This window comes from Equus przewalskii, chromosome 11, assembly GCF_037783145.1.
Source record: "Equus przewalskii isolate Varuska chromosome 11, EquPr2, whole genome shotgun sequence".
Classification (NCBI taxonomy): Eukaryota; Metazoa; Chordata; class Mammalia; order Perissodactyla; family Equidae; genus Equus; species Equus przewalskii.
In genome coordinates, this window is record NC_091841.1 from 30,173,740 (window position 1) to 30,195,640 (window position 21,901).

The window sequence follows — 21,901 nt, forward strand, 5'->3', positions numbered from 1 at the left end:
AATGGGCTATATCATCGCATCCTTCCCAACGGCGGCCTCTGACCCATCTCCCCTGAACGTCATCTGAGGTCGTGCAGGATGGCCTGCGGTGGGGGCCGAGCAAGCCAGGACCAGCTTTGGAATAAAATCCTCGAGCCCAGAGTTGCTTTCTAGGGAGGCCGACAGCAACCAGAATTCAGCTTTCCTGCCCTGCCCCCCTCGAGAGTCCCCCTGTGGTCCCAGAGTTTCCTCCACCCCCGGGGTCGGGGGGCGTCGCCCCACATTCCCTCACCGCCCGGCCCCTTGTTCACACCCTCGAGCCGTCCTCCAATCAGGGGAGCGGCACCAGCGAGCGCCCAGCTGCCACACTGTCCCCACGGCCGGGGCTCCGCATGGAGGCGGCACCGACAGCCGAGTGTCCCGCAGCTCAGCTGGCCTGGGGACCGTGCGGGTGGAGCCCGGGGGCCACACCCGGGGACCGCTGCCTTCCACGCCGCCCACCTGGGGCAGGTGTAACCCGCTTCCCAGACAATGAATAATATCTCGGGGACCGAAGGCAGCTTTTTCAAAGGGCACATTGCTGGGAGTCGGACCCACCCTTTGAGGGTCCCGCCCTGTGGCTTTGGCCAAGTCACCGACATAAGCATTTATCCGCTGACACAGCAGCGGACACAGCAGGCAAGGATCCTGGACCTTGAGACGCGGCCCAGGGACACGAGAGGCAGCCAATGTTCCCTGAGCGCCTACTGTGTGCTCGGGAGCCGTGCTCTGCGTTTTTCCCGCCTCACCTCACTGAACCCTCTCTAGACCCCCCCTCAGAGCAGGTGCGACCGTCGGCTCGTTTCCCAGATGAGGAAACTGAGACCCCAGAGAAGAAACAATCTGCTCATTTTCTCCCTTGCTCTTAACCAGACCTGTCGCTGGACGGACGGTCACCCGCCTGGACCTCGCCCGCCTCACCCAGGAAATGGAGACGCAGGACCCTTTGTCTGCAGGGTTGGGGAGAATATTCAAGGAGGTGGTGAACCTCGAGTGCCTGGAACAGTGTGGGGAACAGAGGAGGCACCTGGGGAAGGAGGCAGAGTGATCGGAAGGGACTATCACTGGGTGGGGGGGTAGTGGGCTGGAAATGGGACCTCTCCCCCTCGATAATCCGACCTTTCAGAGCTGAAGCCACGTGGATGAAGGGAGAGAGCGTCCCCGGGCGCTGACCCTCCCCCTCAGCAGAGAATCAGACCAAACCGGGCCCTGACGCGGTGGTCGCTCGGGACCACGGTGCAGGCTGGCAGGTGCCGTGCAGGCAGGAGTCGGCTGGCCTCCTGGGGGAGGAGCTGACCTGCACGTTAATGATTAACACGGGCGCGACACCTGCCTGTGGACTCTCTTGTCCCGCTGACTCACTTTGCAAACTCCGCTCGCCCTCAGAGTGGCCTGGGCCACCTCGCCCCAGATTCCGGCACAGGGGGATCTGCAGCCCCGCGTGCTGACCCGCTGAGGGGAGCTGGCGCCCACCGGCGGCCGGTGCTCGGGAGGCGCTGCGATGGAGGGGACGCCGCTGGACCCTCTGCTGGCCAGTAAGGAGCGGGCGGCGTGCCTGGGGTGGGGGGCAGGTGCCAGCCTGCCCTCTGGGCCTCGGGAGGACGTGGGGGACCCGGGAGCGCGGCTTCTAGGCGGGGCCCACCAGCCTGACAGCGCGTATGTCAGTGCAGGGGGCCTCCCAGGGGGTGATACCCTCCCTCGGGACGATGACTGCGTCCCCGGGTTCTGTGGACACTCTGGCCAGGTCACTCTTGTCCTGCACGCTGCAGGGTGTTTAGCCTTGTCCCTACCTTGTTTCCCTGCCTGGCGAGGCACAAGGTTGTCCCCCTTGGGTAGAGGTCTCTACCCAAGGGGGACAACCCCATAAGGTCTCCAGACATTGCCGATGTCCCTTGAGGGCACAGTTGCCCCTCACCGTTGAGAACCACCCCATGGCTCGTACTGAGCGCTGACTGTGGAGCAGACGTCCAGCTGAGCCTTCGGGCCGGGACGCCTGTGAGCCTCACGGGGCTCCTCAAGGTTTGCCCCGACGTCAAGGCTTTGGGGCCAGACCTCGGCTCTCTGGTTGACCAGCTGGGCCTCCTAGAGCAAGTTGCCTCACCTCTCTGTGCCTTGGTTTGCTCATGGGTGTAACGGGGCTTATAAAGAGATGCCCCGAAGGACTCCGGGACGGGAAACACTTGAGTTAGAACGCGTCAAGGGCTCTCGCTCGGCACAGGGCCTGGCACCTGCTAAGTGCGGCTATGATCCCATTTTACACAAGGGTAAAGCTGAGGCCCAGAGAGATGGAGCCACCGGCCGGAGGGTCACACAGCGGGTGGCGTCAGGGTTGTGAGTGACCCTAGCTGCCTCTCCACAGAGCCCCCTCTGGGAACCACTATGCCCCATCCACCCCCGTGCAGGGGAGGGACGTTGCAAAGGGGCTGAGGGTCTACAGACAGCCCTGCCCCGCTCTGTGGGGCCTGGGTAGCGGGCTTCGTCTCTGGGCCTCCGGGGTGAGGAGCAGATTCTGTTCTGAGCAGCGTGCACTGAGTGGTCCCGGCCTGCCTGGCGAGGCACATCCGTCATGTCCCTCCCCACCAGGTGGACAAGGACCGTGAAGCTCAGAGAGGGCGAGACACCGGCTCCACCCTCCCGGCCACCAGCATCCTGCCCCGCGAGCCTTAGAGAGGAGCCTCCGCTCGGTGGGGTGTGGGAGGGGCTCTGAGGACGTCTTGGGGCAGGATGGAGGGCATTTCTGGAGACAGGGCCCTCCTCTCGGCTCGTGGGAATCTGGCCACCGAGGCCCCGACTTGGATCTGCCCGCAGCTCCCCCCCGTCCTCTGATCCCCGAATGAATGAATGAATGACGTCGCTCCATCCGTGAGCGAATGCACGGAGGGACAAAGGAGGGGGCTGCTCATACCCCCTGCACCCCTCCCCAGGGGTCTCCGGGACGGGAGCCGGGGTGTCCTCTCCTGGACCACAGAAGGGGCGGGAGGCGGTCCCTCACCCCCCCCCCAATGCTTTCCCCTCAGAGGTCGGAGGTCAGAGTTCACAGGGCAGCTGCCTTCCCAGAGATGTCCTTGGCCAAAGCCGGAGCCTCCCCCAGGGGGCTGACCCTGCATCTCCCGGGCCCTCCGGCCTCCTCTGGGAGCCGAGCTCGGGGCAGAGGGGCACAGAGCAAGGGCTTGCCGAAATGAGCGCGTGAGCTGGACAAGGACGAATCTTTATTTTTGGTTCGTTCTCAAAGTGTCTGAGAGTCAAGACAGAGGGAGGAGGAATGAGATTGAGCAATCGGATGTTTCCCAAGGAGCCCTCAGGCGGCGGAAACGTCGCTGCGTTTCCGAGAGCCCGGCACCGAGACCTGGACCGGCCGAGGACCCGCCTCCTCCTCGTGGCCTCGGACGGCCAGGCGGGCAGCCGCGGTGGCATCGCTGTCCTCGAGGAGGCAGAGTCTCCCCGGGTGGGAGGGGCGGCCTGACGCACACGGAGGAGGGGACTCCGGGCTAGGAATTCTGGGGAACGCCGAATCTCAGAGCGAAAGCATCAGCCGTCGATAATCGAGAGGTGAAGCTGGAGGCGGGAAGGGTGGGGCCGCACGCAGGGTCTGCGCCACCCACGTCTACAGGGCACGAACACGCGCATCTCCAGGGGCCTGGGAGTCAGGCGTCAGCCTCCGCCTCTCCCAGGAGCACTTCTTGGGTGGGATTTCTGAGTGACACTCCTATGCTAACTGCGCAGCCCCACCCGGCCTTAAGTAACCTGTTGCTGGCAGCACAGGGCTGTACCTTGAGGGGTCCCCTGGGCAGACCCCTTGTCACGCTGTTGGAAGCTGCACCCTCCAGTGTTCATTCTTTTGTCACTAAGCTGTAGGGTCTCAGAGCCTTTGATTATAACACCGGCACCTCCAAAGGGGAGCAGTTAGACATGTATCAGTCAGTCACACCCTAGTATAAACATGGTCAGCACTGGTGACTGCTGGCTGCATGGAAACAGGCTCCACTGTGGGATGTTGGCCAGCAAGATGTGTGGGGCCACAGGGAGGGTCCCTGCCGAGGGCTGGGGGTGCATGGCTGGCAGCGAGAAGCCACTCTCCTTCTCCAGCTGTCATCAAAGTCTCCCTTTCAGGGCCGTGCGTGGTCACTTCCTCCCAGGGTGGGGGCGGGGAAGGGCAGCAAGGACACCGCAGGGCCTGATCTGAGGCAGGGCTCGATCCTGGTGCCGGGGCTGCCCCGCTGGTGTGACCTGGGGCAAACCAACCTCTCGGCTCTCAGCTCCCCCTCTGTCAAATGGGTCTGCTCCCACCGCAGAGGCCTCCCGGCGGGACGGGACGCACACGACAGCGTCTTCCCGGGCGAGGCTCGTGGTCTGACAGCAGAGCCGGGACGGGCCTCCCTCTGGCCACGGCCTCCATCTCCTCTTCAGACGAGGCCCCAAGTACCCGACTCCGCTGGGAAACTGGGTCTCCTTTTTCCCCGTGAGGAGAGGCATCGTGGGGTCTTGGGGGAAGGTCTCCCGAGGGGCGGGAACGTGGCCGGATGATTTATGTCACTCTCCATCGATCAGAGGAGGGGGCCCCGAAAGAGGGGACGGACTCTCCGAAGGTCAGAGGCCATTGTGGGCGCTGTATTCTCAGGGTGTCCAGGAAAACTCTGACCGGAGGAAACAGACAAATAGGAAGAGGCCGGGAGGGAGGACCTTCCTGCCCCGAGGGGAGCCCGGTGCACCAGGCCACACATCCCACGCCCCGGGATCGCCCACCCGGCCCAGCGGTGTGTCCTCAGGGAGGGCGGGCCGAGCCGGCTGACAGCAGCCAGGGCGAAGGCCTTGGAAGTGTCACCAGCCACATGGGTTAGTCCTCCTGTGACCGTCCTGTCGGGAAAGGCCCTCGGGGCCACGGTCTTGGCGGGCTCTCTGGAGGCGGAGCTGTTTGCTTTAGCAATTATCTCGCGCAGGTCTTAAGTAAGACGTTTACATAAGAGGAATTCTGGGACCTCGGGCAGTTCACGACCCTTCTCTAGGGCTGTTTCCTCATCTCTGGCATGAGGAGGGAGTTGCACAAACAGCCGCTTTGCAGGCAGAGGAGACCCAGGGAAGGCCTCTGGCGGTTCAGCAGCAAGGGGAAAAAAAGCCTTTGAAAAGGTGGAAGTGGTTTTCTCTGGTGTGAGGGAAGTCCAGAGGTGGGCACTTCGGGATTCCAGGGCTGGTAGGGGCTTCATGAAGTCACCAGAGACCCAGGGTCCTTCTGCCAGTCTCCTCTGCCACACTCAGCCAAGGCCCAAGATGGCTGCTTGAGCTCAGGCCATCAAATCTGCATTCCAGCCCAGGAAAGAGAAAAGGCAAAAAGGGCGTTCTCCCTCCCTGGAAGTTACCCATACACTTTCACTCGTTCCCACTGACCTAAACTTAGTCCCATGGCCACACCGAGCTGCAAGGGAGGCCAGGACACACAGTCTTTGTTCTGGATAGTCACGTGCCAGCTAAAAAGTAGGAGTGGCTTTGCTAAGAAAAAGGCAAAGAATAAATATCGGGGAGCAACTGGCGGTCTGTGGCGCAGGTTCGGGACAAACCGCTCGTGCTGGTGCACGTGGGCTGTCAGCTGGCCAGGGCCCTGGGTCTCCCCTGGTCCCCCTGAGCTTGGGTCCCTCATCTGTAAAATGGGACGGTTGGTCCATACCAGCCCTGCTTCGGATGAACGACTCCGTTGAAAAGGAAGGCAAAGGCGAGTGCAGAGAAACCTCGGGAGCATCCGACCCGTCAGCTGCGTTTGGGAACGCCCAGCGTCGCTGTGCGGGCCTCGACTTTGTGTCTCAAGTAGGGATGCGGTCGCTTGGAGACGTGGTTCCCAGTCCCGGCCAAACGTGATGTTCTTTCGGACGCGCACAGGCAGCTGGCATGACCTCAACTACGAGACAGCTGTCCCGCAGACACTGAACTGCCTCATTTCCTGGGGAGGTTTGACACACATGTCTGTGTTCCCTTCCTTGGAAACTGTAAAGTGATCGCATGCGTCACCTTCCTGGAGCTGGGAAACAATGCATGAGCAATCGGATTTTTTGTCGCCGTCCACCGTCCTGTAATGGGATATTTCTGTGTCCCTGTAGCGACATTTACCCAGAATGGTGCCCGATGACGTGGTTCCTCCATCCAGGAGGAGTCCGTGTCCCCGATCTTCTCAGCGTTCCTGAGACGGAGAAGCATGTGCTGAAATGAACAGCCAGCTGACCTCAGGGCCTTTGCACGGCTGTCCTCTGGGCCTGGAAGTTTCCTCCGCTCCGTCCCTCAGGCCTCCAGGCCTCCAGCCCTTCCCTGACCCCTGTCCATGTCACCTCGTCATTCTCTACCCCCTCACCCCGCTTCGCTTTTCTTCAAAACCCCCTCGCTTTTCAACACGATGTTATTTGCTTTTTCTTTCTGCCACGTGAGAATACAATTTCCGTAATGGCAAAGACTTTTTCAAAGCCTGTAATCCTCGGCACCGAGACTTGTGCCAGGGCCGTAGGAGGCGCCCCGCGAATCTTCATGGCCTGGAGTCATCCCCTGGTCTGAATATTTCCTGTGGGTCCTTGCAGACTCTATTAAAGACAAGAAATACTTTCGGTTCCCCCATCTAGCGACTACAGGGGGGTCCTTCTCCTCAAGCGGGACAAGACGTCCGAGCGTGCGTCTACTGGAGTACATGCTGTTAGGTTCCGTCTTGTTCGGGAAGGGTTTTCGGGGAGTTTACCAAGATCTTTACAATTCCTCAAGAAATAAAATAATTGGGCAGTTGGCATGGAAAACGAGGCACGGGGAAAATAAGGTTCTGGAAGGAAGAGGGTCTGAAGCAACAGGCGGCCCTCGCTGTGAGTTGCTGTGGGCGGGACACGGGGTGTCTCAGCTATTCTTGCTCACGCGCTGTCCGTGACCGCGCTGGGGGTAGGCACCGAATGGATCCCCATTTTAAAGATCAGAAAACTGAGGCACAGAGAGGAAAAGGCACTTGGTCAAGATCCCTGAGCTGGCAAAGGGCAGGCGGCGGTGAGCCAGGAGTCTCTTAGCGGGTGGGCCTACCATGTTCCCGGCCTGGATCGAGGAATGTGGAGCCACCTTTGAGGGGCACGGAGCCCTAAATGCCTGCTGGGGGTACCTTCTCAGGTCACCTCCAAGCCCCCCAGCAGCCGATTCTAAGAGCGAAACAAGCCGCCATTCCATCCGCAGTGTCCACGAAATACGACCACACCCGTCGCTCAGAAGGACGATGCCCGAGACCAGGGTGCAGGTTTCGCCACTTTCCGTGGGTCAGGATTCCCGGCTGCAAGCAACAGAAAGCAAGTCGGAGTTTCCGTCCAGAAGGGACCACGGTGGCAGGCCCCCCGGAGAGGCAGGAATGAAGGCGCCTGGGGGAGGCGTGAGTGGGAGGGACAAGGGTCCCCCTCCGCCTGGGGTCCAGGACGCCCCTGCCACCGCACACGGCTGCCACAGCCACCAGACAGTGCCACGGGGTCCCCCAGAGAATCCCAACCTTGCCCTTCGGGTCTAGAGGCTGAGCCGCTCATGGCGCGTCTGATTGGCCAAGCCTGGGTCACAGGTCGGTGGTCCGGTTGCCAGGGAGACGGAGCTGGAGGACTTCCCATGCGCTGGGGCATCCTCCAATAGGAAGGGGAGTTAGGTCCTGGGCAGCCCCCTACCCAAAATGACTAAAGCCCACCCCATCTTCCCTGAGGAATCCCACAGGATGGCCTCGCATAGGGTCCACTGAGAACCACAGGCTCTAACTGTCCGAGAAGCTGGGGGTCAGGGGGCTGGTGCCTTTCTATGGAAAGGAGGCCCCTGAACGGGGGGAGCTGAGCGGGCCCTGAGGGCAGGCCCGCAATGCCCCTTTAGGAGCAAGCTGTGCTCCTTTAGTGCAGAGACCCGTGGGTGACTGGGGCCCCAAAGCGACAGCCCCTCTATTGGTCTTTGGAAATGTGCAAAAGCATCTTTATGGGGTCCATCCTCCACGTGGCAGCTGTGGGCGCCCACTCTGGGCCCCACGCTTCCCTGGACGAGCTGCCCCAAACAGTCTCCCTGGTCCCGGAGCCAATGTTCATCCCATGAGCCACCGAGAAGCTGGGGGCCCTCCACCAGGTGGGTTGACTTATGATTTAGATGGCTCCTTTGAAACCCTCCCGGCTGGCAGGAGCAGGGCAGCCGCCGGGCGTGTTTGTTTTCGTTTGTCCCCGTTGTTTGGTTTATTGAGCTGTCCCCGTCAAGGGTCACAGCCCCCACACGCTGTGCCGGCCGCAGCCTCTGTCTGCCCAGCCCCGTCGCTGCCCTGCACTGCTCTGTGCCCGGGGAGGAAGGGCTGGTCAGGTCTATATGGACCGTGTCCACTTGTGCCCATCACCCTCGGGATTCTGGACCCGCTGGGCCCTCAGGACCAGAGGACAGGAAGAGGGAGACACTGGGCGTCCATTCCTCAGGCCACTCCTGCCAGGCAGGGGTCCCTGTCCTGAAGGCCCCAGCGCCCACCTGGCAGCCCTCCCCTCCAGCCCAGCCCTCTGGGGTCCTGGCCCCACCGTCTCCCTGCCCTCCACGGCTGCTTGCATCCGGGTGCCCCATCACTCCTCGTTGATGTCTCAGCTGTCCCATGCCTCTGCAAACTGTCCTTTCATTAAACCTGTTACAGGCTGAATTGCATCCCCAAATTCCTGTGTTGGAGCCCTAACTCTCAGCACCCCAGAGTGTGACTGCATCTGGGGATGGGGCCTTTAAAGAGGTGATCAAGGTGAAATGAGGTCACGAGGATGGGCCCTAATCCAGTGTGACTGGGATCCTTATAAGAGGAGATGAGGACACAGACACACAGAGGGACGACCCTGTAAGGACACAGGGAGGAGACGGCGTCTACACGCCAAGGAGAGAGGCCTCAGGGGGAACCAGCCCTGCCCACACCTGGACCTCGGCCGTCCAGCCTCCAGGACAGTCAGTGTCTGTGGTTTCAGCCGCCCCGTCTGTGGTGTCGGCTGTGGTGGCCTGAGCTGACTCTCACAAACCCCCTCCAGAGGCAGCGGCTGTGGGCCGCCAGGCCGTGACCGGTACCTTGAACAAGGATTTCCCACCAAGGACATCAAGGGGCTGGGCCAGGCGCTCCCTGCGTGCGTCACTTCATTCTCAGAGATGGGTGCTCCGGGCTGCTGGATGTGGATGAGAAGGAGGCTGAGTTTGAGAAGGCTGCAAAGGACGCCACAGCGAGCAGGACAGCCCAGCCATGCGCCTGGGGGTCCCATTCCCGCCCCTCCCTCTCCTGCTTCTCTGAGAGCGAGAGGACTCATGGTCCAGAGAGAGGAGGCAGCCACCCGGCTTGCCCAAACTGGTCCTAAATCCCATAGACTGAAGTTAAAAGAGGGGCTGGTGCACAGCTGTGGGCACTACCCGACTTGTCAACCCCCCTCCCCGAGGGGCACAAGCGATAATTCGAGAGTCCTTCCCTCTTTGCGTGGCAGAGGCGTGAAGAGGTCATTCGATCCCAAAACGACTCCAGCCACCACGATCAAAGGCCACGGAAACGGTAAACGTGTGGCCAACAGTGGGACATTGTTCCAAATGCCGAGACACGGCCACGGGTGGACCGTCCTCCCCGAAGGCCCTGCTCCCCGTGCAGAGCATGGCCGAGTGCCCGGCGAGGCGTAGACCCATCGAGGCAGACGTGTGCTATGGGATCCCAGCACGAGCGGGGTGGGTTGCAGGGGTCCCCACGGCCCGTCCAGCTGCACCGCGGACCCCAACCAGCAGGCCGGCCCACCACGGAAAGCCCATCAGCTGCCCCGAGGCCTGAGGCCGGGGCTGGTGGATTCTCCGAGTGTGAGGTTTTACGTCAAATGTAAAGGGGGCGCCTGAGGGTGGCCTGGGGACGTGGACTCGCCCTCTGCTTTTCCAGGACAAAGGAAGCCGCCTCCTAGTCAGGGCCGTCCCCAGATGACCAGGGCCTCGTGCGCCATCGCTCAAGCCCCGTGGGCGCAGCGCCATCCGGCTCTGAGCCCTGGGGAGCCCATCCGGGGTCGGGTTTGGCTTTTCGTTCTCAGATTCCCAGCAAATGTCTGGGAAAGTGTTATCTCGCCTGGGGAGAGGAGGGTTTCTGAACAATCCTCTCTCAGAGCGGCTGTCATTTGCATATGGTGGCTGAAAATGGGGAAGGAGCCCTCCAGGGGCCCTCCGGAGAGGAGGCGGCCGGCTGTCCCCAAGAGGCAGCTCCACCTGGTCTTTTCTTTCCCCGGGAACCGTCACCACCCCACCCACACTGGAGAAGAAGGTGAGGCATTTGGGACAAAAACTGCTCCCTTTGAGTCAAAGACCCCAAGTGACACCAAGGCGTGTCCTCGGGTCTCAGGGGGGGCTGGCGTTCCAGGCCGTCTGATGGGCCGTTTCGCCAGGTGAGCACCTCGGATCAGATGGCGACGTCTCGAGTCTTTGTTGGCAAAGCCCCTAAAAGGGCCGGAGCCTTAAGACGCAGATTAAGAAGCAGATACCCCAGTGACTGCAGACGGTCTTCTTGATGGCTTCAGTTTTAAACCAAACTCCGTGTGAAGCAATCCTTCTCTGGGGACGCGTTTAGCCATCGACTCTGAATGAAAGCCTGATCGCTCTCTGAGGACCGGCTGAAGGGTCCCCCGGCCTTTTGCGGCGGAGAAAAGCCACCAGGCGTGTTGAATTATAAGAAGGGACCTTATAGAGAAATCTACCATCCTCAAATGACTTCAAGACAGACCTGGAGTCTGTCATCTCGCCTCTGGTTTGTAGCCAAGAGCCTCGGCATCCGTGTTATTTACTCTGAAAATAAAAAAACAGGCCGCTTTGATGGAGCATTGACCGTAAATATTTGCACCGTTAATTAGCGTTCGTTTAATTCCAAAAACTCAAGCAATACGGGGCAGCCTCCGCGGGACGGGTCCACAGGCCACAAGACGTTAGTCAGACCTGGAAGATTGCAAGCTGAGTGTCTTCCCCTGGGCCCTTCGCCCACTTCATCCTGCAAACAAACAAACAGGCGGAAGGTTGAGGAGAGGCCAAGGAGCCCCGAGCCCGGATTTTGGATGTAGCAAATTAAAGGGAGTAAATATGGGTGTTTTTTTTTTTTTTTTCTATTGTTTCCATAACCTTCTTATTGCTCCGGTAATAATGTGTTGCAACTGGTATGTTGAGTCTATTCACACAAATTCCAGATCCTAGAGAAACAAACAGAAGGTCGCTACAGTGTGGCGAGAAGAGTTCTGGAGTTAACTAGAAAGTTCTAGAATCAATCGGATCCCGCTTCTGCCATTTCCCAGCTGTGTGGCCTTGGGCAAGCCATTCCCCTTCTCTGGGTATCAGTTTCCTCAGCTGTAAGCAGGAATAATAACTCAGACCGCGAGTGATTAAGAAACATAGATAAAAAATAATAGAGTGAATATTTAATTCCAGCTCCATCGTGTGGCCCCGAGATCTCCGAGCCTGAGGGAGGCCATCCTTCTGCATCTAAGACGGGAGACAGCAAATGTGACGGGGGTCCCTGCATGAGGCTCAGAAAACCTGCGCGAGGCACAGAGGCGATTGGGGTTATTTTGGTATTTCCCCAATCGCCAGTGATTCTAATTTCCCATTTCCGATAGGGATACTGGGTCCTTTAGAAATAAAGTTCTGCGAACCTTTGAAAGGAAGGAAATGCTGACAAGCTACAACATGGATAGACTGCAAGACACGGAGCTGAGTGAAATAAGCCATCACAACGGACAGAGACTGGACGATCCCACTTGCAGGGGATCCCTGGAGGAGTCAAATCCCAGGGACAGAAAGTAGGACGCTGGGGGGTGGGGAGTCAGAGTTTCATGGGGACAGAGCTTCAGTTTGGGAAGATGGTGAGCTCTGCGGACCCATGGTGGCTGCAGAGCGATGCAAATGCACTTAGGGCCACAGAATGGTACACCCAAAAATGGTTAAAAGGGTAAATTTTATATGTATTTTAGTACAATTAAAAAATAGATATAACCCCCCCAAAAGGGAGCTGGATTAAAGAAAAATATACAGTGATTCACAGCCTAGTTGGATCTTGGCTCAGGCTCATGGATGACTGACGTCGGGAAACCCAGATTTCTCCCTGGCGCACATCAGCTCGGCCACAGACTCTGGCGCCAGGCTGCCTGGGTTTGGGTCCCAGCTGAACACTTAGCACTGTGTGACCTCGAGCAAGTGCCTTCCCCTCTCTGAGCCTCGGTTTCCTCATCTGTAAAGTGGGAATGAGAACGGAGCCGACTGCCCAGAGCTGATATTTATCAAGTGCTTGGCACCGGGCCCGGCACACAGTAAGTGCCGTCTAAGTGCTTGTTAAATAAACAGACTCTCGGGGAAGCTCAGGCAGCCGGCCGGCCGGCCACAGGCCCCTCGGCAGGTTACGCCCGTGAGGATGAAGCAGGTCCTCTGCATCCGGCCGGGCCCAGGCTGGCTCGGCAACTGCAGGTCACTGTCGGGAGCCCGTGGCGTCAGCAGCGAGCAGCTGCCTCGTGTCTCCAGCTGCCAGGAAGGCTGGGCCGCGGGAGGTTCCTCTCCAGCTCTCTTCCTCCCGTCCGCACCGCACAGCTGCTGAGCTCTCTGCCCAGCCCTGCCGGGGGGCCCTGGGGCCACCTGGGGACCCCTCGCCCCGAGTCCTTTCAGAAGAGGCCTCAGCAACAGCCCAAATGGCCATCAATGGATGGATGGATGAACCAGAGGGGTACAGGCCGTAGGGTGGAATATTACTCAGCCACGAAAAGAAATGAATCCACGCTGATCCAGGATTCACAGGGAGGAAGCTCGAAAACGCGATGAACTAGGAAAAAAGAAAATGATGATCATGAAGAAAATTTTTAAAAAAGAAAAAGACTGGAAGTCCACAACGGTAGGGTTCCATTGGTAAGAAACTTCCAGAACAGATAAATCCACAGAGACAGCAGACTGGTGGCTCCCAGGGGGGAGCGACTGCTATGGGAGGGGTGGGGTAATAGGAGCAATAGGAATGTTCTAGAACAAGACAGTGGCCAACATCGTGAATGGACTAGACGCCACTGTACTGTTCACTTTAAAATGGTTAGTTTTATGTTCTGTCAATTTCACCTCCATACAATTTTTTTAAAAATTTTATAAGAAGACCCACTCAGTGCTGCTCAGGGCAGCCGCCCGGGGCCCACGGTCTGACGTGGCCCCCACTTCAGACTCATCATTTGGGGGACCCCTGACACCTGCCATGCCAGCCTGCTCCCGCCCGCTCTCCCATCTCTGTGCCTTCTCCCGGCCTCCGCCCTAAAGCCCCCCTCAACCGGGAGAAGCCCGCCCGCCCTCCGATGGCCCCCAGGTCAGGGGCCGCTGCCAGCTGAAGGAGCCTGCCCTGCGTTTCAGCGTCCCCCAACAAGGCCCTGCCCGCCTGATGGGGACACACACAGGACCGGCCTCTAACCCGGCACTCGGGGTGCCCAGCTTCCGGGCCGGAAGTGGTTTCCCTTTCCAGCTTCACGAAACCCCGAGAGGCAGCGACTGCCGAGGCCCCGTTTATAGATGCACAGACCGCGGTGCCAAGAACCAGCTGGTCCCCCACGGGGTCCCAGCCCCCTTTCTGCTTCACGGAGGCCAGGGCCTAACTTCGCTGCCACGTCGCTTATCTCCTCCAACAGTGCGCCGGCTCTGGGCGCTGGGGCCTCATCTTGCACACCCACCCCTGCAAGCCCGAGTCGGGGCCCTACCCACAGCGGGCACGCACAGACCCAGGGAGAACTGACAGCAGACTTTGTGACACGATGAGAAGTCAGTATTGGAATGACCCGTGACCCTGGGCGTGTTCCGAGGAGGAGCGACATTGGGGGCAGGGGGTGGTGAAAATTTGGGCATCTCCTGGTTTATCTGAGGGGCCTGCAGGCGCTGTACTGAGAGGTCAGCAGAGGGGGGTGACTTTAGACATGGTGACCCTCTGCTTGTCGGGTCAGCTCTGGCCTCTCACTGGCTCCTGAGCAGCATCTGGGAGCAATGGAGAGACCAGCGCTGCTGCTGGTGGCCTGGAGTCACGTGCAAGTTCAGAGTCTCTAAAGGCCCCTGGCGTCTGATAAGGCCCGGGCCTCCGGGCGGGCTGAGCCTGTCCCAGCCGGCCCACCCGGGCCTTCACCCTACAAGGCCAATTTTATACCCAGGCCAACCCCAGGGCCTTAGCGCTGGCCCCAGCCTGGCTGGGAGCTGCCTTCTCCCCCTCCGCTCCACCTCGCCAAAAAGGGAAACCATTTTCCATAATTACAAGCATTGTGCGGCGTGATTGCTGTGTCCTGTAATGATGACTGGGGCTGTGATGACAGCCGTGTCACCTCCTCGCACCCGTCCCCTGGCCCCTCTGCCCTTGACAAAAACGTCTCCCTGACATGCACAGGGTGTCCCTGACGGCCGCACGGGGGTCCCCGAAAGACAGGTTGGGGGCTCCATCTCCCCCCAGCCTGAATCCTCCTCACGCGGCAACGTTTACCAAAATAGCAGCCGAAACCAAACCTTCGTAAAAACAAGCTGGTTCAGGTACTTGCTAAAAGATCTTTTTAAACCGGACAGGGTTGAATATCTTTTTTAACGGTCTGGATCTACAACAGGCTTTTTTTTTTCTCACATATGTTGGACACAGTTGAAGGGTTTCATCAGAACATAACCTAATTGGAGCCAAGAAAATGAAAAGAAGAAAAATGGCTTTAATCGGAATGAATCAACATCTATTAATGGCTTTTTAACATATTCCTGCTAATAATAATGCATTAAATAATGTGCATTTTAAAACTGGCTAAAGATACAATAGCCCATCCCTGCCCCAAAAAGGTAAACAATGAGGGTTAAAAATAGCCCTGGTCCCGTATTTACATTTTTCTTCCCCCTGAGCCTTTTTGGTTTATAGTTCATCATTCCAGGGGTTAGAATTCTAAAATTTTCTCTGTGTATTTACACAACAGAGTTATTGCCATGTATCACGCTGGCTATCAGACCCTTCCAAGAAAAATGAGTTTTTATCTCCACTCCTGCACAGCCATGGTGTGGGTCAGAGGGAAAAGCTAGGAGACGCATGTGGCCCCAGCAAGGGCCTGAGACACAGCTTGACTTCCGCCCAGCTTCCGCCACCCTCCCGGGGCAGGCGTCCGGGGTACACAGCACCCCCCCGCCCGAGGGGCTTCTGTGCAAACCCTGCACGGGCGAGCCTTCGTCCACCGAGAATAAGAAATCCGGCCCGGCGCCGTTTCTCCGACATTCTCAGTCCGGATTGAAACGAGACAAATACTGAGAACAGTGGCAGGTCCCCTTTCTCCCTGGCCAGCTGGGAGGAGGGAAGCTGGACTCCTCTCTGGGTATAGCACTTGGGATGGGGGGCAGGGAAAAACGTTCCGGGCCCGAGACATTGCTTTGTGGCTTTGCTGCTACTAGAGGGGTTTAGGCCCAGAGCGGTGCACGTGGGTCCCAAGCCCAGCAGGCCTGGGGATCAGGCAGGACCAGCATCCTCGATGATGCACAGATTCCCTCCACGTGGATGTGGTCCCTCCCCGTGCGGGGACGGACTGGGTTTGTTTCCACCCGGGTTCAGCCAAAGCTGGTGGCCGGTGGAGTCTTAACTAGGCAGGCGATCCAGGGGTCCCTGGCACAGGCGAGCCCCCTGCACCAGCCTCGTTCCTCCTTGGGGTGCAGAAAATGCGACACGACCTTTCAAAAGTGAGGTGGGCGGGCGCTGTCCCGGCACCGCGGGGGCTGGGTCAGGGAGCAGTTTAACGTTTTGTTTAAGGGAGCCCTGCCACAGAATTTATTGTATTTATCCGGAGGTGTCAGGGGTGTGAGGTCTGCAAAGACAGAGGAGGCGCCTTCCAGCTCTTCCCCGGTGCCCACATCTCTGCTGCCCGGGAAGATGCTGACCGGTCCAGACCCTGCCTTCTAAACGCGAACAGGGCTGGAGAGGGGGGCACCTCCCGAGCTCCCAGCCCTGATGGGGCTGCAGGATGTGCCTCCAAAGCCCCCCCACCCCCACCCCCGGTCAAGTCATCTCAGTCTTGCTGAACCCGAGTCCTCACATAACAGGATCTCCCTCCTATCTGGGGACAGTTCTCACTTTATCTAGATTCCTAAGCTCTGTGCAGGCTGGGGTTCAAGTTCAGGCCGGCGCTGGGCCTCTAACCTCCAGATCTCCTCGTCCCCGGGTTTCTCGCCTCCTCTTCTGACCCATTGATGGAGCGATGGGTCAGGGTCCCGCCGCCCGGGATAGGGGGCAGGGTACTCACTACTCTCTGCTGGAACTGGGTCACCCAGGAATCGCCCCATGCTGTGTCCCTCTCTCAGGGCGGGGTCGCTCCCTCCCTCCCCCCTTCCCACCCCCACCCCCCCCCCCCGGAGTCGACACCCCCTCGCCGGGGCCCTGGCGAGGGGCGCGCCCCACGGCCGCTCGGGGCCCCACCGGCCACCTCGACTGATAAGACGGTCGGGGAGCCGGTGGGGACGCGCCCCGCGGAGCGGGAGGCCGGGGGCGGGCCGGGACCCGCGGGCCGAGCGTGGCGGCTGCTCGTCTCCAGAGTCCCGCGCCCTGGCTCCGCGTCCGGGTGGCCGCGGGGGAGTCGCGCAGCGCGTGGGGCGGGGCGAGGGCGACGTCCGCAGGTAGCCCCCAGGGGGCGGGGAGGCGGTCGGGGACCCCCAGCCCAAAAAGCCGAGGGGGAGGAGCGGCGCTGGCGGTGCGCGAGGGCGGCCAAGTTTGGCTCCGGCGCGCGCGCGGCTTCGCGTCCTGCGTCTGGGAAGGAGGAGGGGGGACTGTCGCCTCCGGAGCTGGCCTCAGACCCCGACCCTCGGAGCCGCCGCAGACCTCTCCAGGACCCTGTGCGTCGCCCCCTCTCCTGGACCCCGTGCGTCGCCCCCTCTCCTGGACCCCGTGCGTCCGGGGCGCCCCGGAGCCGGGCAGCGAACCGTGCCATGCTGGAAGGCGACATCGGCCTCGAGGGGCTGTCCTTTAAGGAAGACCCCGCAGCGCGTGAGTATCCAGGGGCGGCGCGGGGGACCCCGAGGGCGGCGGCAGTGGCGTCGGGGACGCCCAAGGATAGTGGCTTCCCCGGGAATGAGGGGCGCAGGAGGAACAGGAGACAGGGACCCCCGTCTCCGCTGGCGGGGACCCTCCCCTCGGCTCCTCCCCGGGGGCGGGTGGGGTGGGAGAGGGAGTTTGTCGGCGGCAGGTGTCTGGGGGCACCCACAGACAAACAGACGGCGGACAGACGGGCCGCGGACTGGGCTGGGCTGGGCTGGGCTGGGCTGGGGGCGGCCGGGCCCCGGGCGGGCATCTGCCAGCGGGCCGGCCATTCGCAATCCCCGGAGAGCATCCCCAGCCATGCCGTGTCCGCGGCCCCGGCGGCTGGAAGGTTTTCGGATGTTTTTACAGGCGCTATTAATACACATAATATTTCCGTGCTATTCTGGAGATTTATTTGCGACATAAAGTAACTACGATGACTTGGAGTCATAATGGAAACTGCGGAGGAACTTGGAGGGTGTGGGGGGGGAGGGAGACAAATGAGGCTTGGACATGAGTTGGGAGGGGGTGTCCCTGACTTCCTCGGCCCCTCCCTGCACATAAATCACGACTCTGGATATTTTTGTACCAATAATTTTAAAATAAATGACCCAAGCAACGTTTCCTGGATGATTTTTCCCCTCCCGGTTCAGAGGTTATTAAACAGATCTCTGAACGGGACAGTGACAAGGGGTAACAGGGCGCACTCAGATTGGTTTAATTACACAGCTGAGCTCTGCCGGCTGGAGCACCCTGGTTAGGACTCTGTGCCCTGCCATGAGGATGCCACCTCGAGCGAGCGGGGAGCTGCTCACCATAGCATGGGAAGCCGTCCTCGCCCGTGTGCTCCCCCCCTCTCGCCTCCCCCACACCTGTTTTTTGGATTCCCATGGAGAAACTTGTCCTGTCCCCCTGCTTCTTAAAAAGCAATTTGAGTTCTTTCTACAAGTGGCACCGTACACTCACCCATTAAGGGCCCAGGAGGAAGAGAGAGGGGCCCCGCCGGGCACCGGGAGGGGGCCAGACCTGGGGCAGGAGGGAGGGGGCACCTTTGGGAAGTCAGCCGGGAGGACCCGGCCAGGCTGTCCTGCCTTCCTGAGTGGCTTCCTCGAGCTCAAATGTAAAAATGACTCCTATAACCGGGTGGAAACATGAACCCCAAATTCGGCATCTGCAAACATCTCCCCAAGCTCTCAGCTCGCGCCGGGCACAGAAGGAAGCACTTCCCACACTGAGTCCTCAGTGCCGCCTGTCAGGTGGGGGCAGAACCATCCCCACGTCCACACAAGAAGCTGAGACGTCACAGTAGTACACGGTGGGCCCAAGACTGGACCCCGCGACGTCGGGGCCCAGCTCCTGTGAGTCTGGGCTGCCCTGTACCCCACGCCCGGCCAAGTCAGCCAGAAGTGCATCAGAGACGTGGCAGGGAAACTGATTCCTGCGCACAGAAGGCACTAGCTGGGGCTGCCGTTCCATCTTCGGGGTCTTTAAATTGGGCTGGGGCCATGTCTCAGACTTGAGGATCTCAGGAACCTTCCTCAGTGCAGGTCTGACCATAATCATGGACAGATGACTCCACAGCCTGCGTTCCGGGGGGAGGAGAGCCCCTCTGGCCCCTTTGCCTGCCTCTGGGCTGGATGTGGTGGGTAGGGCACTGGCCCCCTTCCCCTGCTCTGGGCTTCAGTGGCAGTGACAGGAGTAAGACCCTAGGATGGGTGCCCCAGCCTCCATTCCTGGGTTTGCCACCGGGTACCTGGGTACACTGGGTTCCCACAGCCAGTACGCAGAAAATGCCGGGACAAACCCTTAACGCGTCAGGCCACTCTTTATCTGTCTGGGTGTAATTAAGACCCAGATGCTGCCATTGGCAGTTGCAGCTGAATCCCCCGCTTTGTGTGAGAGGGGAAGGCCCCGCAGGGTAGTGTAGCCGTGGAGAGCCTGATTCTGAACCCCAGCTTTGCTGTCTGCAGCTGTGTGACCTTGGCCAACTTACTTAACCACTCTGGGCCTTATCTGTCAATCCAGAGGGTTGTTGTGAAGATGGCTTGAGTCTATAGCCTTTCCCCCATGGTGGCTCCGCTCTGTGTGTGAGGACCGCCACCGTGGCTGTTCTCCTCCTCCTCCTCCTCCTCCTCCTCACTAGGAGCCTCAGTCCGTGAGACCCAGAGGTGAAGTCAGACGCGACGTCCTGCGACTTGTCTGGGGACCAGCTGGTTCCCACTTCCCTTGAGCAATCGATTGTTCCAGATGCCACTTCCCACTCCACCTTCTTGAGTGGCTCCCTCATCATTTATTCATAAGCTATTTCTTCAAAAGCCCGTGGTCTGCACCTCCCGCCACGGCAGGTGGAGTCAGGGGGAGGGGGAGGAGGGGGGTGTCCCTCCACCCAGACACGTCTGCCCAACTCACTCCTGCTCATCCCTCAAAACCCTGCTGGGATGCCCCACGTGTCCCATATCTACGCTGATGGCACGCTGAGCATGGAGGGAGAGAGGAGGGAGGGAGGGAGGGAGGGGAGGAGGCAGGAAGAGGAAAGATGGCTGACTTGGTGAGCGGGCCCCCGTGTGCCAGGCATGCGAGGTCTGGTTACTGCATCCTTGCTGGCATTCCTGGCTCATTCTCTGACCTTGCTGTGTGCCCAACTTACGGAGGAGGAAACTGAGGCACGGAGAGATTACTCAAGGTGGGACAGCTGATAAGTGGCAGGGGTGGGACATGAAGCCCAGGCAGGCTGGCCGTGCTGTTGTAGCACCGGGAGGGCACGGGAGAGCTGTCTCCTGGGTGCCTGGCACTGTGTCCTCAGGGCAGGGGACGCAGCAGGGCACAGAGCAAAGGCGTGACCCTCACGAAGCTTTCTTGACCGTGCAGAAGAATTAAATATCTAGTATGTCGCCTGGCGATGTGTCTGTCCCATGAAGACAGGTGGAGCGGAGGAGAGGCTGCTGCGTGCTGGGGGTGGTGGGGGTCTGAAATCGGGTGACCAGGGAAGCCGTCTGTGACGGGCGGCCTGGGAACACACACCTGGACCGGGTCGGGGAAGCGGCTTCTGGGCAGAGAGTGTGAAGTCGGGGCGGGCGGAGGGAGGGAGGGAGGGAGCAGGGGGGCAGTCCGGACTGTGATGGGCCTCTGGCCACTGCGAGGACTTGGGCTGGGCGAGTGGGAGCCACTGGAGAGTCTGGAGTGGGGAGGGACCGGAGCTGTCTTAGTTTGGGGCAGGACGCGCCTGGCGGCTGCACAGAGAACAAGCTGAGGGTGGAACGAGGCTCTTGCAGTGACCCAGGTGTGAGATGCTGATGCGGGCGGCAGGGGCGGGGCAGGGCGGGGCGGGGGGTCAGGTTCCGGGTTTCTGTTGGAAGGAGAGCCGATAGGAATTGCCCACCCATCGGACGTGGGGTTGGAGGGTAAGAGAAGCACCAGGGACGCCTCTGGGATTCCTGGGTTGAGCAGAAGTGGGTTTGGGTGGGGGTAGGTGAGGGGTTTGCCTTTGGTTTTTTGTTTTTGTTCTTTTAAATTGGGGTTAAATATACGTAACCTAACCCTCGAATCATTTGTAAATGTACAGTTCAGTGGCACTAAGTCCATTCACAACCTTGTGCGACCATCTCCACGATTTCTAAACTCTTTTTATCATTCCGAACAGAAGCCGTGCACCCGTCAAGCAGTAACTCTCCATTTCTGCCTCCCCCGCCCAGCCCCCCATAACCTCTATCCTCTCGTCTGTCTCTGTGAGTCCGACTATTCTAGATACTCAGAGGAGTGGAATCCTACAGTCTTCGTTCTTTTGTGGCTGCCTTATTACACCTTACATGTTTTCAAGGTCATCCATGTTGTAGCGTGTATCAGAACGTCATTCCTTGTTATGGCTGAATAATATTCCGTTGTGTGGCTGGACCACATTTTTGTCCATTCATTCATCTGCCGATGGGCATTGGAGTTATTTCCCCCTTTGGCTGCTGTGAATAATGCTGCAATGAAAATCTGCACGCAAGTTTCTGTTCGAGCCCCTGTTTTCCATTCTTTGGGGTGTACCCCTAGAAGCGGAATAGCTGGATCCTATCTGCAACTTTTTGAGGAACCACCACACAGCTTCCCACAGCAGCTGCACCATTTTACCTTCCCACCCTTCCCAATGCCCAGGTGGTGCCAGGGTTCCAACTTCTCTACATCCTAATTAGCACTTGTTACTTTGTTTTGTTTTGTTTTTGAATTGCAGCCAACACAGTAGGTATGAAGTGGTATCTCCTTGTGGTTTCGATTTCCTTTTCCCTAATGACTAATGATGTTGAGCATCTTTTCATGTGCGTATTGGCTATTTGTATAGATTCTTTGTATATCTATTCAATTCCATGGCCCATTTTTTTATGAGTTGTTCGTCTTTTTGTTGTTGAATTGTAGGAGCTCTTTATATATCCTGGATATTAAACCCTTATCAGTTATTTGACTTGCAAATATTTCCTCCCATCCTGTGGGTAGTCTTTTTACTTTCTTGATAACATCGTCTGATGCCCTCATACATACAGTGAGCTTCTCTTCTGTCCTGTAATGTGACTAATTGAGGATACTGTCTTGTACCTCTGTAGTTTGATACAGAAATCAACTCAACTTAAACAGACGTAGATGGATCTCCTTCTCCAGGCCAGTTACAGTGTCAGGAGCTGTAGCTACAGTCCATGCTCTCGTGGGGTTTACAGCCTATGCAGATTTACGTTGTCATTGTGGAAATTACGTTTACATTGTGGAAATTCCTGATTCTGGCTAAGTAAGCTGTCTGTGCTGAGAATGAGTCCATCCGAACAACCCTCCACCCCCCACCTCATGTTGCTGCCTCAGGGGCTCAGCTGTCACTTCCCTTCGAGCAGCAGGTTGGCTCTCGGTTAACCG

The 21,901-nt window shown here is 59.0% G+C and overlaps 1 protein-coding gene across 11 annotated transcripts in view; it reads left to right on the forward strand.

Moving 5' to 3' along the window:
- The first annotated feature begins 1,373 nt into the window (after nucleotides 1-1,373).
- Nucleotides 1,374-21,901, forward strand: part of ANO1 (anoctamin 1) — a 168,342-nt gene continuing 147,814 nt past the window's right edge. For 4 of the 11 annotated variants that reach the window (XM_070564373.1, XM_070564380.1, XM_070564374.1 and 1 more), the window contains exon 1: nucleotides 16,746-16,987. In XM_070564373.1, the coding sequence (XP_070420474.1) occupies nucleotides 16,930-16,987 (58 nt within the window). In that variant the 5' untranslated portion in view covers nucleotides 16,746-16,929. Of the gene's footprint in view, nucleotides 1,554-16,668; nucleotides 16,988-21,901 lie in introns of those variants that run through there. The other 7 variants (XM_070564375.1, XM_070564371.1, XM_070564376.1 and 4 more) reach the window with 4 other exon arrangements.